The sequence below is a fragment of the Arachis hypogaea genome, chromosome 4, assembly GCF_003086295.3.
Source record: "Arachis hypogaea cultivar Tifrunner chromosome 4, arahy.Tifrunner.gnm2.J5K5, whole genome shotgun sequence".
In the NCBI taxonomy this organism is placed as follows: Eukaryota; Viridiplantae; Streptophyta; class Magnoliopsida; order Fabales; family Fabaceae; genus Arachis; species Arachis hypogaea.
The window spans coordinates 94,579,556-94,596,049 of record NC_092039.1 but is presented as its reverse complement, the minus strand read 5'-3'; the positions used below and the strand labels follow the sequence as shown (position 1 = coordinate 94,596,049).

The 16,494-nt window shown below is 36.1% G+C and overlaps 1 protein-coding gene across 1 annotated transcript; it reads right to left on the bottom strand.

Annotated features, from left to right (window-relative positions):
* Positions 1-255: 255 nt before the first annotated feature.
* LOC140184171 (protein MAINTENANCE OF MERISTEMS-like) lies at positions 256-1,832 on the bottom strand. The gene is made up of 2 exons (XM_072234468.1): positions 1,725-1,832; positions 256-603 (listed from the first exon to the last, which is right to left on the bottom strand). The coding sequence occupies exons 1-2, from the start codon at positions 1,830-1,832 to the stop codon at positions 256-258; spliced, it is 456 nt and encodes a 151-aa protein (XP_072090569.1).
* Between the last annotated feature and the right edge of the window lie 14,662 nt (positions 1,833-16,494).

The following is a 16,494-nucleotide window of genomic DNA, read 5'->3' as shown; positions in this document are numbered from 1 at the left end:
CTGATACGTCCAAGCAAGCACGGCCGAACCCCAAGACAACATCCGGCACCGCCCAAAGTCCTCCAGAAGTGGGAGGCAACGCAAGTGGACCAAGTTGTTTGACTTGTCCATCATCAGATATCCTCCAATCAGTAATATAATGTAGCACCTGGCGTACTGTCGAAGGGTCTCTGGGTCGTCTGTAGGGAGCATCTGGCGGACACGGTCCCGCAACCAAACAAGCTTCGGCGTGAATGACTCCTTCTTTTGCGTGGCCTACTGTGGAGCCACCGGAGGCCCTGCACCCAGCAGCCGCTCCACCAACTGCTCCGTGTGGTACCACCTACCGAAGTCACGAAGGCACCCGACTGGGTCCCTGTGTGCACGTAGTCCTAGGTGGTACAACACGTCCTGCAGGGTGATAGTAGCCTCATCCCACGGGAGATGAAACGTGTGGGTCTCCGGATGCCATTGCTCTACGAATGCCGTAATCAAGGAATTGTCAAATGTGAAATCCCTGAAGGGCACCGTATCACCAAATCCAGCCTCAACCAGATACAGGACGATAGCGTCCGATGGAGGAAGGGTATGACTCACTCGTCGGGGTAGTAGAAGGCGAGGCCTCTAAAAAAATATTCAGAATTATAAAGAAATATTTTTAAAAATTTAATTGGGTATTCGACGTTTAAACATTCCTCGTATTTTAAAATTTTTAAATAGGTTTCTATATTTTACTTTCTACTAAAAAAACATCATTAGTATAAAAAAAATTAAAGTTAAATAAATATTTCTTTCTAAGTTAAAGATTTTTCTAATTAAGAACATATTTACATCCTTAATTACATGTTTTTTAGACAAATATTATTCTGTTAATTTTAATATATTTGATACTAAAAAAACCTAACCAGAAGATTATAATAAGTAGTAACACCCTACCACAGGTAAAATAGAGTTCCAAACTAACAACTATGTAGTGATAACCTACCAGAATTAAATAGAATTCCAAATTTTTACAAACGATCTATTCCTAATGCTACAAACTATACTCTAGTTCTTCGCGACTACCCTAACCATGGCTACATACAAAAATATATCTATATGAGATTACACAAAATTCAACACAAAAGAACTAACCTCAAAGTCGGCTGCCCCCGCATAATGCGAAGTCTTGTTCATCCTGTTGATGTCTCCATTGTTACCAACTACGCGCGTTATCGTCGTATTTATTGATAATATGGTTAAAAAAGGGGTAAAAAAGACGAGAAAGTTGTTAAAAAATTTAAACTGGGATCCGGTCAAAGGTTACGAATGGCATATATTTAAAGACGTTTCGCAGCCATATCTCGTTTACAGTGCAAAATTATCTCGTTTATAGTGTAAACGAGATAAGACACTACTAGAAAACTAGTTATTACAGACGAATATTTCCGACAGATTTTATCCCACAGAAATACAGACAGAATTTTAGAGAAATTTTTTGTTGGAAAATAAAAAAATGAATTAGCATAAAGTATAGACGACAAAAAAAAAATCCGTCAATAATTCGGTCTAAAAAATTAATTTTTTTTGTAAAAAATGGTTAAAGACGGAAAATTTGTCTGTAATTAAATGGACAAAAATACTGCGTTTTATTAAATTATTACAGACAAAAAATTCGTCTGTAATTTAAAATTTTCCGTCGAAAATATTAGAATAAATATGTGAGGATCACGGTTATACCTCTTCATTTCACACCCCACCTACACGATTCCACACTCATCCCCTCTGAATGCTTCATCAGCGGCGCTATCAGCCTTGCACTGCCATCTCACCGAACCTTCATTGCACTTAACTTCCATCAGCTTTGCTCGCATCGCTCCCTTCCGTCGCACCCCTTCCCGGTTCTTCTTCGTCGCACCCCTTCTGTCGGTCTTAGCTTGCTCACATTGCTCCCTTTCGAACCCAAATGTGCATTTCTCTCTTCGTTCTCGTCACTAGTGCTTGCTCTTTTCCGTGTGTTGCTGTGTTTCTCTCTTTGATCTTGCCTCAACTGTGCAGGTAACCCTAATCTCCTTTCTCTATCATCGCTATTTTCTTTCTTTCTATACCATCGCTAACCCTAATTATATTATCCTATGTTCCATTGCTAACTATGATTCTATTTCCTATTCTATGATAAGAACTTGTAAGGGTTATAGTTTTTTTTGTGTTCTTATAAACTTATTCGTGAAATCAAGTAATGGCTAATGGTGTTGAAAAATAACATCCAATTTTATAGGTATAATGTAATGAATATTATGTTTATTTATGTGATTTTTGGCTTTCTTTTCTTTAATTTACAGTGTGTTTGATGGAGTAAATTTAGAAAACAAATCTAAAGTATTTATTTTGCAATGGAAAAATTAAAAAAAATTCTATTTTACATTACAAACGGATTTACAGACAAATTTTCTGTCTGTATTCAGAGTGTGAGATGATTTTCCAAAGTTCAAATTACAGACGAAAAATCTGTCGAAAAATCTGTTGCCAATTACCGACAAAAAATTTGTTGAAAAATCTGTCTGTAATTACAGATAGAAAATCCGTCAAAAAATTCATCTGTAATTACTGACAGAAAATCCATCAGAAAATCTGTCTGTAATTACCGACGAAAAATCCGTCAAAAAATTCATCTGTAATTACCGATGAAAAATCCGTCGAAAAATCCGCCTGTAATTATCAACGGAAAATCCGTCGGAAAGTTCGACGTTTCAAGGAAATGGATGGGAAAATTTATCGAGGAAAAATCCGTCGGTAACTGGTAAAAATTCGTCGGTAATTTTCTGACGGAAAAAATCCATTGGTAAATAATTTTCGACGAGGCTTTTACAGAAGAATAAAATCCGTCGGCAACCAAAAATCTGTCTGTAATAAAGACTAAATCTGTATATAAATCTATCTGTATTAATCCATTTTTTAGTTGAGAGAGATGGTTATTTATTTTGATAATAATTTTTAAATTTATTTATTTCAGTAATTATTATAATAATTATTTTATTTATTAAAATAAAAAAACCCTACCTAAGAACGTCCTTTTTAGAAAAAACAAATCCGAGCCAAAGATTTTTGCCTACGTTTTATGTTTCATGCTTGCATAGTCATTTTGTGAAGTTAAATATTTCCATGTTAATGTTAGAATGATTTCGTAACATGATATCGCGCGCTGATGCAATTAATTTTTGATATCTTCATTTTTCACGATAAAAATAGAATTTCAGCATAAGATTGATGGAATAAATTTATGCATTATCCACACTTCAAGTCATAATTAAGAAGCTGTAAGGTGAGGAACTTTTGTTTATAAAATCTCAATGTAATGATAATATTTATTTCAAAAATTTAAGTCGTTAGAAATCCTCAATCTAAGTTAAAATAGTTGTTCTATTTTCAATCTCAAACACCACTTAATAAATACATAAAATAAAATTGACTAATATAACTAAGTCTTGAATACGTTATTTTTTATTGTGATACTACAAAACTAAATTATTTTAGTAATCAAATTCAATTTAGTTTAATAGCTTAAAGATTGATAACGATAAACTCTAGTTAAAAAAAAAAAAAAAAGAAGAGGCATAATAAGAAAAAGAGAAACTTAATTGCACTTAATTACAAAAGTATCCCGTTCACCTAATATTTTTCATTTATTAATTCAACTTTAGAATTTAAAACAGCGAAATGTGATTCACCACTCCACCATCTTTTAGTGAAGATCTATATTTGAGAAGGGAAAGCGTAGCTGTCTAATAAGTTCTACGATACCATAAACTAGCTACTATAATAGTGATTCAGTGAATCTTTTTGAATTTTGGAGCTCACGTTACCTATTTTTGTGAAACACAAGGCATTTACAACAAATGATGAATAAAAATTATATAGTATAATGCTAGTGGTTGACTTTAATTTTCCCATATAAATATTCCTCGTGTTTTGTTCGTTGGTGTCCCAATTAAAAGAAACAATTATGCAAATCTTATTTGGGATCCAAGGAAGAAATGAACCCACTTCATAACGATTTTCATATTATGCTTCATTTCTTCCCATCCATGTGTGAAGTTGCATTTTCACATAAATAATGCGTAATTGAGCTTAATACAAAAGTTTGTAGGTTTGGTTCATTGATGAGTTGCTCGTTCGTCCAATTAAATGAACCCTTAGAATCCAAATCTATCTTGCACGATCTTGATGTTTAGATAAACGAGAAGATAGATACTTAATTATTTATTTGTCAAAGATTTGCAGCGTTATCTTGTATGATCGTTGGATGGAGAGGGAAAGAATAAATTAAAAAGGTGAAGTTATTGGGCAGTGAACAATTGAGGGTAATTTTTTTTTATATATATGCTAAAGTAAATGGCATAACAAGGGTGTATTAGATAAATTTAGTGTAATGCGTGGATATGAGATGGATTTTGTGTCGGAACAAATTGTCGCTAACGATTTGAAAAAGTGACAAAAATATCATAAAACGTGACTAATAATTTGAAAAATGACAAAATTTTATACTCACCCAAATTAAAACTTATGATTTATTTTTTGTGGATCTCTAACAAAGAACTTGTTAGGGCCGATTTTTTTTATGGACAATATAATTTCAATTTATTTAATTTTAAAACTTTAGTAGTAATTTGTGTATTTTTTTCTATATAAAGAGGATTCGCACGAATGTAATTTCTTGCGAATATCCAATTTTTCTCCTCTTCTTCTCCTCTTGTTTCTACTCTTCTTGTTTCTCTTCTCTTCTTTCGTTGTTCTGTTATTATTTTTGTTCTTCTTTTAAGTTGTATTTTCAGTTTTCTTATTAATATAATATTTAGTTTATTTGTTTTATTTATTAAAGAAGAGTTTTATTTATTTTAAATCAAGAAATGGATAATAATATTAAGTTAAAAAGTTTTATAATGGTCAAATTTTATCAAAAACACTTGAATGTGTGATATTTATGTGCAATAATCTATGTATATCTATTGTTTCTTTTACAATATCGTTCAAAGAGTTTAAGAATTTTATTTGCCAAAATATTGATCCTCATATACTAAAAAGGGTGACAAGTATTTTATATAGACAGCCTATATTAGTATTCAGTAGGTTCGTCTAATTTCAGGTGATGTGTATCACTGATGACGCAACTTTGCAAGAAATGTTCTCAATCTACTGATTAATCTCAATCGTAAGTGTCTGTCGTTGAGCTGTACGTGGAGTTCGAACAATTACTAATACCATAGAAGAACCTAATATGGATTTCGATTGAAAAGGTTATAACAATGAAAGCAAAGAGGAATATAAAGGCAACTATGATTTTGTTGATCCCAATGCAGATGAGGATCAAGCAGACTGCACCATTGAGTCAGACGTAGAGGACGTGGCTAATGTACTAGCAAGTGAGCATCCATTTGGAGAGCCATCTTTTATGCGCGCTTTGGATCTCGATGCCATGAATGCACCAGAGTTTTCAGAGTATTCCAATGAAGGTTTATAGTTGCAAGCACCATATTTTAATTAGTAAGTTAAATATTTAATTTGTAGATTAAGATCTTGCACTGTGTAAATATATTTTGTGGTGTTGTTGTAGATCCACCTGTGGTCGCAGATGGTGAGTTTGTTATGGAAATGGAATATTATTTTAGAGAGATTGTGATAAAGGTAGTAAAATATTATACCATTCACAAAGGTGTTGATTATCGGATTTATGAGTCTGAATCGACGACATTTTATGCAAAATGTGTACAATATATGTGGTAAGTTATGATTAGCTTATCAGGGTTAGGATGATGCGAAAAAAATATTGTTGGAAAGTTAGAGGATACAATGATAGCCATACCTGTACTATAGCTATTCTTTCTCATGATCATTTGGACTCAAACATGATTGCAGAAGCGATTAAGCCATTGGTAGAGACCGGTCCATCTATAAAGGTGTGATCTGTGATTACAGATGTCCAATCATAGTTCAACGATACAATTAGCTACCATAAAGCATGGTTGGCTATGCAGAAGGCAGTGAAAAAAATTGTTAGTAGTTGGGAAGTCTCTTAAGAAGCATTGCCCACATGGTTTGAATAAATGGTTAAAAAAGAACCAACAGCAGCTGTCGAGTATGAACCGTTATCTTGCTACTGCAAGGATGAGTTGGCTCAGGATGTCAGGACTTTAAATTGAGTTTTCGGAGTTTCTATCCATGCATTAGAGAATTCTTCCCAACACTGCAAGCTGATTGTACATGTAGATGGCACACACTTGTAGGTAGAAATCGATCGATTTCTTCACGTTACGGAGGCAATTTTTAGCAAATAGTGAGTTTATTAAACTTTCTATGATACAAACATAAAGTTTCTTTTTTATTTTTGTTTAAGGGTAAATAAATAAAAAAAGAATTAATTTAATTTGAATGTATTCCTTTATCCGTAGAGTGCATCGAATGTACATAAATGATTCTAACAGAGTTTCTGTTTTTCATATTAATAGCTACTCTAAGAGGAATATTTGTCCTTGCAAGGCTAAATACTCCTGGGTTACTGATAGTAAAGTAGTACCATGAGGGAAGGGTGAAAAGAATCCCATCAGGGAGTGAAAAAGAACATGAAACCGTAAGCTCCCAAGTGGTGGGAGGAGCTCAGCTTGGGGATCTAACCGCGTGCCTATTGAAAAATGAGTCGGTTTAGGGTTTAGGAAAATAGAATAAAATTCTATATATAATAAGAAAATATAAAAGAGCGTTATTGGTTGCAATTTTTCAAGATGGCAACAACAATGTTGTACCTATTGCCTTTGCCCTTGTCGAGGGTGAGACATCAGATACATGGTTGTTTTTTCTTCGTTATTTGCGAACATATGTGGTGACGAGGGATGGAGTGAGACGTATCTCTGATCGCCATGAGTCTATTAATTCAGTTATTTCTCATTTGTAATGGAGCATGGGAGCCGCCCAGGGCCATAGATATGTTTTGCATTAGGCACATAGCATCTAACTTCTTGAGAAAGTTCAAGGCATCGTTCATGCAAAATTTTGTAGTGAACACAGGTAATTAACAAAGTGCGCTATTTAATATTATATGCATCAATGTGAATCTGTTTTCAGATGGTGCAATTAATGGATGTCTTCTTTGTATCTTTTTTCAAGCTATTCTAAGACAGTGGATGAATACAAAATGCGATACCAGTGGCTGCGTGCTCGGGGTGAGGCTTACACTTGGTGGCTAGATCGGATTCGCTGTAAGCAACGCTCTTTGGCATACAATGGTGGATATCGATGGGGTTATATGATGACAAATCTAGTGGAATGTATCAACGGGGTGTTAAAGGGTTCTCGCAATCTTCTTATGACAACACTTGTAAAGGTGATATTTTACAGACTGAATGAGCTATTCACAAGGAAGAGGGTTGAAGTTGAGTCTCGCATTAGATCTAGACATGTATTCTCCAAAGTAGTGACTGAAAAGATTAAGGCAAATCTCATCGTGGCGAGAAATATTATGGTTAGCTACTTTGATAGGCAGAATGAGGTATTCGAGGTGCAAGAGATGTCCAGTGGTGTTGAGTTTGAGGTGGACTTATGTCGTAGGCACTATAACTGTGGTGATTTTCAAGTAGATCGGTTTCCCTTTCATCATGTTTTTTCTTGTTGTGCAAACCAACGCCTTGAGTAGCAAGTGTATCTAAACAAGGTGTATTGGATGGATGCGATCTAAAAGGTGTACAGAGTTAAGTTTAGGTCATTAGACAACCCAACAACATGACCCCTGTATAGAGGACCAAAGATGATACCTAATCCGACACTTAAGAGAGTTACTAAAGGTTATCCCAAACAAACTCGTTTCTTGAATGAGAGGGATACGCAATCAATGTGAGGTCCATGATGTTGTAGGCTTGGCGAAAGTGAGAGTCACAATCGTAGTAGATGCCCCCATGGTGCCAGACCTAGTTCACGTGACGTAGCTCCACCATCATAGTACATTTTATGAAAGACTCAGTTTGTAAGTTAAATAAAAAAATAGACATAATTTTTTTGTGGTGATCGTTATTAAATAAATAAAGATAAAGTATGTTTCTTGCATTAATGAGTACAATCATCTCTTACATTAATAAATATAAACGACAACATGAAACCCGAAAACAATTCAATACTCATACTTGCTAAATTTTTTCTTAACTGTGTTCACCACTTATTTGTATTTGTTAGACATAGCCTTTTTAATTGCTGATGGGGCATATCTGTTTCGCCTTTGATAGGGTGAATCCACTATCAAATTATAGCCTTTGTCCCATTTTTTGTTTGTTGATGAACCACTCACACCTGTCAATGTATACACCATATTTTTATATACTGCATCGTAATAAATGTAATACCAATTTTAACTACTTACTAGCATTTTAAGCATGCTAACATCAGATTCAAGGTCAAATGTAACATAATTATATACAAACGATAAACATAATGCTATATACAAAATAGGAACAAGACTGTCTCCATTGTAGCAAAAGATGCAACATAATTCTATGATAATTAAATTGGAAAAATAGATAAAAGTACACCCGGATTTTCACACGATGGACAGATGTACTCCTTAATTTTTTAATTAGTCATTTGCACACACGAATATAAAATTTCATTGTGAATGCTACCCTTCCGTGACCGGAGTAATTTTTCCGATGGTGGTGGAGGCCAAGTGGCACGATATTGTTTGATGTGGCCAATTTGGAGTGCCATAGTAGAAAATAGAAATATTACATTCTGAAATTTGTTGAAATATTTATAAGAAAATGGCATAATGGAATCACTATTCATCTTCTTTCTTCTACACTTCCTTTGAACCCTAACACAGGTGGAAAAAAACCAACCAAAATTGCAATCAAACTCATAAGTCAACATCTCCCAATCCTGCTCCAACAACCCAATCAATGCCATAACCTGAAATCCGAAACATCAACCAAAATATGACCCAGCAGCAAAGTGAAGCAGAAGTCCCACCTCCTAATGATTCCAGCAAGAAGGTTAGAATGAAGTTCCCACCCAGTAATCTAAGAACAGTTAGAAGAACAGAAGAATATTGTATAAGAAGCCAGCACCGACTGGTCAAAGGTTTGTGCAAGGAGGAAAGAATGAGGCACCAAAGAGCTTTGATCCTCGTGTGGAGCCTGATTCCTCTGATTCAACAACAAAATCAGAATTCACATACCTCATCGAATCTTCCAAGGTTCCACTCTATAGCAGATTCAAGCACTACTACGTCAAGTCCATGGAGACACTTGCCATTATTGTAGTCAAACTTTTTCTTCCTATTTTTAGGGCAGAAGTTGAGCCACCACAACTACTGGCACAAGCATGAGGTATATTCTTCCTTCGTTGAGAGTGTGACATTTTGATACATTAGAGTTTACAAACCCCTATTACGACAGATATGAAGAAGATGTACAGAGAAAAATGAAGAGAATGAAGGAAGAATTTTGTTCCACACTGTGTTAGGGTTCTTAGGGTTTGAAGGAATTGGAGAAGGAAGAGGATGAACAGTGGTTTTATTGTGCCCTTTTCTTATATTTATTTCAATAAATTTAATAATGTAACAATTCTATTTTCCACTGTGCTACCCTAAATTGGCCACATCACACAATACCATGTCACCTGGCCTCCACCACTGCCGAAAAAATTACTCAGGCCACGGAAGGGTAGAATTGACAACAAAATTTTATATTCGTGTGTGCAAATGACTCATTAAAAAATTTAGGAGTACATCTATCCACCGGGTGTACTTTTGTCTATTTTTTTAATTAAATTACCTCTGGTCGGATGTGGTTGCTCATTATCATCAGCATTATCATCATCATCATCCATCTCACTTTTCTTATCATCCTTGTCACTTGAGTCCATCTTATCATAGTGTGTGCCATATTTATTATTTGCAACATGGTGTTCTTCACTTGTCTCCTGAATTGATGAATCAATGAGGTTAGAATCGATTTGTAGTACATTAGCACTAGTTCCAAAGTTGTAATCATGACCAATACTCGATCCCAATCACTCCTACTTGAATCAAGTGACATTCTAGCAGTTGAATAAGATGAACTAGATGGACCACGTACTCGTGCATTGAATGACAACCTACCAGGCACCACATAAATGACCTGCTGCACCACCTAAGGCGGTTGCTCATGCTATTGTGAGTAATGTTGGGTTGGGTCTATTATATTTGACATTTGTGACGTACCTAGATCATGCATGAACCCAACTATCTAATCCCAAGCAGTTTCTGCCATTGCCTCTATCAAGGGCAGAGTATAATTGCTCTGTGGTGAATCGAATGGTGCATTGAATGACATAACATATGGAATATTTATGCACATATTTAGAAGTTCCATTTGATGATAATTTGAAAACCATTCCGTTTTAGTAGGCTACTGGTGCACGAAATTGACTCCGTAGAATTCGCACAGATAGACCGGCAAGTTACCGGGTCATCCAAATAATATCTCAGGTGAGTGAGGGTCGATCCTACGGAGATAGTTGGTTTGAGCAAGAACTGGATACCTTGCAGATCTTAGTTAGGCGGATAGAAAGTGTAGTCTATCACAGAAAACACATAAAACAAAATTAATAAATAAAACGTTACTACATAGATGATAATTCAATGGTGATAGAATGGTTGAGGCTTCGGAGATGCTTTGTCTTTTCGGATTAACTTTTCTTACTGTCTTCTTCAATAACCTTCTGATTCCTTCAATGGCAGCCGTAACTGATTAACTCATGTCCTCTCATCAGGTTAACCTCCTCTACTGCAGCAATCCACCATGTTGAGATGACTCATGTCCTCTCATCAAGCCGCCTCTAGGTTTTTCACTGTACCAGAAGATGAAGCTCTAAGCAATCCACTCCCCTTTACGATCCTACTCAAGGTGCTATAGATAAGGCAGATCTTCCAGATCATAAAGTGCTGCTTCTTTGACTCTAGCCTTAACGCCACAAAGACCTCACGCACCCATAGTCAACGGGATTTCATGTAACATATCCAAAGTTGCTCAGATGCTCTATTGGAAACCGCAATGCAATCTCTAGCTTTGGTTCAACGCTATCCATGTTAGGACTCGCACGGAACCCATGTAGAACAAGGATGATTGTCACGGGTCACCCACAATTCATGTGATGAAGAACAAGAATGCATAAGAGAATAGAATCAGACATATTGAACTAGAACGGTAATATTATTAATCCATGAAACTCAGCAGAGCTCCTAACCTGAACCTTAGGAGGTTAGTGACTCATGCTATTCAAAAATACAAAATGGGCAAGGAAGAAGATCCTAAACAAGGGTGATCTCCTCTTATATATACTAATCTGCTAACTAAGAATTACAGAAATAAGATAAACTAGTCATGTAGTGCAAATATCCACTTCTAGGACCCACTTGGTTAATGTTTAGGCTGAGATTGAGTGTCTCCCATGAGCTAGCACCCCTTAGAGGCGTTGAACACCACCCCTGGGCTCCTTTTTGGGCGTTGGACGCCAACTGCTCCCCTTTGGGAGCAGGACGCCAGGAATAGGGCTGGTGGTTGGCATTGAACGCCAGTTTTAGGCCTTCATTTCAAAAGAAAAATATAGACTATTATATATTTCTGGAAAGTCCTGAGTGTTAGCTTTCCATAGCAGTTGAAATCTTGCCTTTTGGACTTTTGTAGCTCCAGAAAAACTCCTTCGAGTGAACGGAGGTCAGATCTTGACAGCATCTGCAGTCCTTTCTCTGCTTCTGAATCAGACTTTTGCTCAAGCTCGTCAATTTCAGCCAAAAAATACCTGAAATCACCATAAAACACACAAACTCAAAGTAGAATCCAAAAATATGAATTTTGCACTAAAACCTAGGAAAACATAATTAAAATTAAACAAAACATAATGAAAACTATATGAAAATGATGCAAAAAAGCGTATAAAATATCCGCTCATCAGAACACCAAACTTAAATTGTTGCTTGTCCCCAAGCAACCAAAACCAAAATAGGGTAAAAAGAAATAGAAGGATGAAATAAATTTCAGAGTTTTCAATGAAGCTCAATTTCAATTAGATGAGCGGGAGTAGTAGCTTTTTGCTTCTGAATAGTTTTGACATCTCACTTTTCATTGAAGCTTAGAATAGTTGGCATCTTTAGGAACTTAGAATCCAGATGATACTATTAATTCTCTTAGTTAAGTTCTTTTTTATTATTGAACACCGCTTCTTTAGAGTCTTGGCCGTGACCATAAGCACTTTATTTTCCAATATTACCACCGGATACATAAATGCCACAGACACTTTAACTGGGTTAACCCCGTAGGATTGTGATTCAGCTTTGCTAGAATCCCCAGCCAGTGGTGTCCAGAGTTCTTAAGTACACTCTTTACTTTGGACCACAACTTTAACTGCTCAGTCTCAAGCTTTTCACTTGATACCTTTTCACCACAAGCATATAGTTAGGGAAGCAGCTCATTTGAACTGTTTAAGCTAAGATATTTCTTTTAGGCCCTCCTAACCATTGATGTTCAAAGCCTTGGATCCTTGCTCTTGCCTTTTAGTTTAAAGAGCTATTGGCTTTTTGCTCTTACCTTTTGGTTTAAAGAGCTATTGGCTTTTTCTGCTTTTTATTTCTTTCGCATACATTTTTTTAATTTCTTTTTGCTGCCTTTTTTTGCTTCAAGAATCAATTTTAGAATTTTCAAGATCACCAATAATACTTCTCTTTTATCATCATTATTTCAAGAGCCAATATTCTTTAACTCCAACATCAAATATGCACTGTTTATTCATACATTTAGAAAACAAAAGCAATGCCACCACATCACATAATTGACTTATTCTTAATATATAACTTGAAATTCATGCATCTTACTTTCCTTTTTCAAATAAATTTTTCTTTCAAGTAAGGTGTGAGATGCATGGAATATTTCATAGCTTTAAGACATGTAAAGATGATCATGCACTAGAAATAGAAATAAAATAAAATACATGGAAAATAGATAAATGACATAGGCAACAAGAGATAAAAGGAACGGATCCACCTTAGTGACGGCGACTGCTACTCCCTCTAGAGAAGCCAATGGACCGCTTGATCTCTTTTATATCACGCTCCTACCTCTGTTGTTCTTCCCTCATAGCTCTTTGATCTTCTCTTATTTCATACAGGATGGTGGAATGCTCTTGATGTCCCATCCTCAGCTGATCCCTGTTGGAGCTCAATTCTCCTAGTATGCAATTGGTCCCCAAAAAGATTTGGAGAGGAAAATACATCCTTGAGGCATCTCAGGGATTTTTTGTTGAGGCGGCATTATATGGTCTTGCTGTGGTCCATGTGCCGACTCTCTAACATACTTCATCCTTCTTTTAGTGATGGCTTTATTCTCCTTAATGGGGATGTCTCCTTCTATGACAATTTCGGCTGAATTGCATAGGTGACATATGAGGTAAAGGAAGCGGAGGCAATTGTCTTTCCCTTCCTCTTCCTTAAGGTTTTACCAGTCTTTGGTGCCATACGTAGGAGTGGTAGAAGTAAAAAAGCAAAGCTTTTTCAACATCAAACTTAAGAATTTTACTTGTCCTTGAGCAAATATGAACAATTGGAAATGAGAGAGTTAGGTGGGGTAGGTAGAGTTTCTGTGGGACCCACTGGTCCTGGGAGGCTAGGGAATTCGAACTCCCTGCCCCCTTGTGGGCGTTGAACGCCCAACTCTTGCTCTTGGCTGGTGCTCAATGCTAGCTTGATGCTCCTTAAAGGGCGTTGAACGCCCTTTGGGGTGCTCCTTCCTTGCGTTCAACGCCAGGTCTTTGCCCCCTATCTGGCGTTCAACGCCAGCTTCATGCTCCCTGGTTGGTGTTCAACGGCAGCTTTGCTGCTCCTCATGGGCGTTGAATGCCCACTCTGGCCCTCTTGTCTGGCGTTCAACGCCAGTAAGGTCTCTGCTCTAGGGTGTTCTGTCTCCAGCTCTGATTATTTTTGTTTCTATTCTAACTACTACACATGATCACAAACATTAAAAAGCAAGGTAAAACTCTAAAAATAAACTAAAATAAACTCGATTGAAAATAAACAAAAGTAATAAGAACAGAAATACTCTACTCATGGTTGTGTTACCTCCCAACAAGCACTTCTTTAATATCATTAGCTTGACACTTGATTGTTGACTTTCTTCCTTTTCTTCCAGTTCATTAACAGAAATGACTCCATAGGAGAAGAGGAGAAGATTAGTGCCCTCAGATTTAAATTCCTCCTAACAAGCTTTCTTTAAGTATGACGAGCTTGATTCTCCTTACTTGTTAGGGTAGGGGTTGTATTGTTTCTCCATCCCCTATGCATCTTCCTCTTGAGACCGTCCTCCTTGGTGGGTGGTGACTGCCCAACACCAAACTTAAGTTTGATGTCTGGGAAAACTGTATGAGTTTTCACCAAGGGAGGAGGCTTTAGTATTGTACTCTGCATGGAGGTACCTCCTTTGTCAGGGGGTAGTGGAGGTTGAAGGACCTTGATAATCATGTAATCCTTCTGTAATCTTATCACTAATTCTCCTCTCTTAACATCAGAGAGGTTTTTTCCAGTAGATAGAGACTGTTGCTCTAAAACCTCATCAAAAGGACTATTGATTTATAGCTTCTTAGAGCCGTCCAAGGACTATGAGCAGTGCTCGTCCTTGGTTTCCTTTTGAGGCATCTGAGGGTATGGTATTTTAGGCTTTCTTCCCAAAAGAGGGGCATGCAACAATGTGCTTCTAGCCTCTTTTTGAGTCTCTTCTTCATTTAGTTTCTCAAAAGCGTGTACCATCTTAGGCTCAACCTCCATGGTACCAATGAGGGACAGACACTATTCTCTTATCTGTTCAGTTAAGTGATGTCTAGTTTGACTCAACTGTGCCTCTAGAGTTCTATTAGAGGCTCGGGCTTCTTGCAGTGTTTCTTGAAATTTCAACATTTGTTGTGCAAGGGAGTGCAGTTGCTGGGTTAATGACTCACTTTGCTCAAGAGGGTCTGACTCAGTGGACACTATCTTAACCTCTCCCTTCATTGAAGTCTCACTAGATGAGTACAAATGCTGATTGCTGGAAACTATCTCAATGAGTTCTTAAGCTTTTTCAATTGTCTTTCTCATGTGAATTGAACCATCAGCAGAATGGTCTAAGGACATCTTAGCCATATCTGTGACTCCGTAATAGAAGATGTATAACTTTACCCATTCTGAAAATATTTCAGTAGGGCATTTCCGTAGAATCATCCTATACCTCCCCCAAGCATCATAGAGGGATTCATTATCTTCTTGTTTGAAGCTTTGAATGTCCAGTCCTAGCTGGGTTAGCTTCTTTGGGGGAAAGTATTGATTCAAAAACTTTTCCACCAGCTTATTCCATGTGCTCAAGCTAGATTTGGTTTGGTTATCCAACCACCTCTTTGCTTGGCCTTTCATAGCAAATGAAAAGAGTAACAACTTGTAGATATCTTGGTATACTCCATCAGTGTACACTGTGTTAGCATATTGCAGGAAATCTACAAGGAATTCTATGGGATCCTCTTGAGGAAGTTCCTAAAACTGGTAGTTTTGCTGCACTAGAGTGATTAAATGTGGATTGAGCTCAAAATGAGCTACTCCAATAAGAGGTATGCTAATGCTGCTTCCATAGAAGTCAGGAGTGGGGGCTGTATAAGACCCCAAGGTTCTTCTTGGTTGTGCCTTTTTTTCTAGTTCCATGGTACACTATTCATATTCCTGCATACACAGATAAGAGACAAAAAAAAGTGGGAGTCTCTATGTCAGAGTATAAAGAGCTCTCAGTGAGATACCAAGAAGAGAGAAAAGAGACAAGAATTAAAATAATTTTTTTTTCAAAAATTAAATAAATAAATAAAATAAAAGATGGAAAACTAATTCAAAAATAAAAAAATAATAAGTTAAAATTTTCAAAAAAAATAAGAAAAGGAAAGATTAAGAAAGGATATGACAACTAACTAACTAACAAGATTTAAAATCAAAGAGAGAATTTTCGAAAAAGAGAAAAGAGAAAGTAGTTAGGAAGTTTTGAAAAAGAGAAAGGAGAATAAAAGATAAAATAGGTAACTAACTAATTAACAAGATTTGAAAACAAAATTAAAGATTTGATTTTGAAATTAAAAGGAGAAAGTATAAAAGAAGATTTTGAAAAAGATTTGAAAAAGATATGAAAGATAATGTAAGATTTGATTTTAAAAATTTAAAGTTCAAAAGAGGAAGTCAAACAAAGAAAGATAAGATTTGAAAAATTTGAAAAAATTTGATTTTAAAATTTGAAATTTTTGAATTTTGAAATTAAAAATTAAAAATTTGAATTTTGAAAACTTGAATTTTGAAATTTTGAAATTTGAATTTTAAATTTTGAATTTTGAAAATTGAATTTTGTAACACCCTCACTATCAGAAATCACGCTTCTGGCTGCGCCACTCTGATAGGAAGAAGTATTACGACTACTTTACATATTAAATACTAAAATAGGAGCCTGTGACTCGACACTGTATCGCTGA

Bases quoted from the DNA above. Each gene is read 5' to 3' on its own strand.
- LOC140184171 (XM_072234468.1), bottom strand. From the start codon at position 1,832: ATGCGAGCAAAGCTGATGGAAGTTAAGTGCAATGAAGGTTCGGTGAGA. The intron at 604-1,724 runs GTGTAGGTGGGG...ATATTTTTTTAG, and splicing joins GAGGGGATGAGTGTGGAATC to AGGCCTCGCCTTCTACTACC.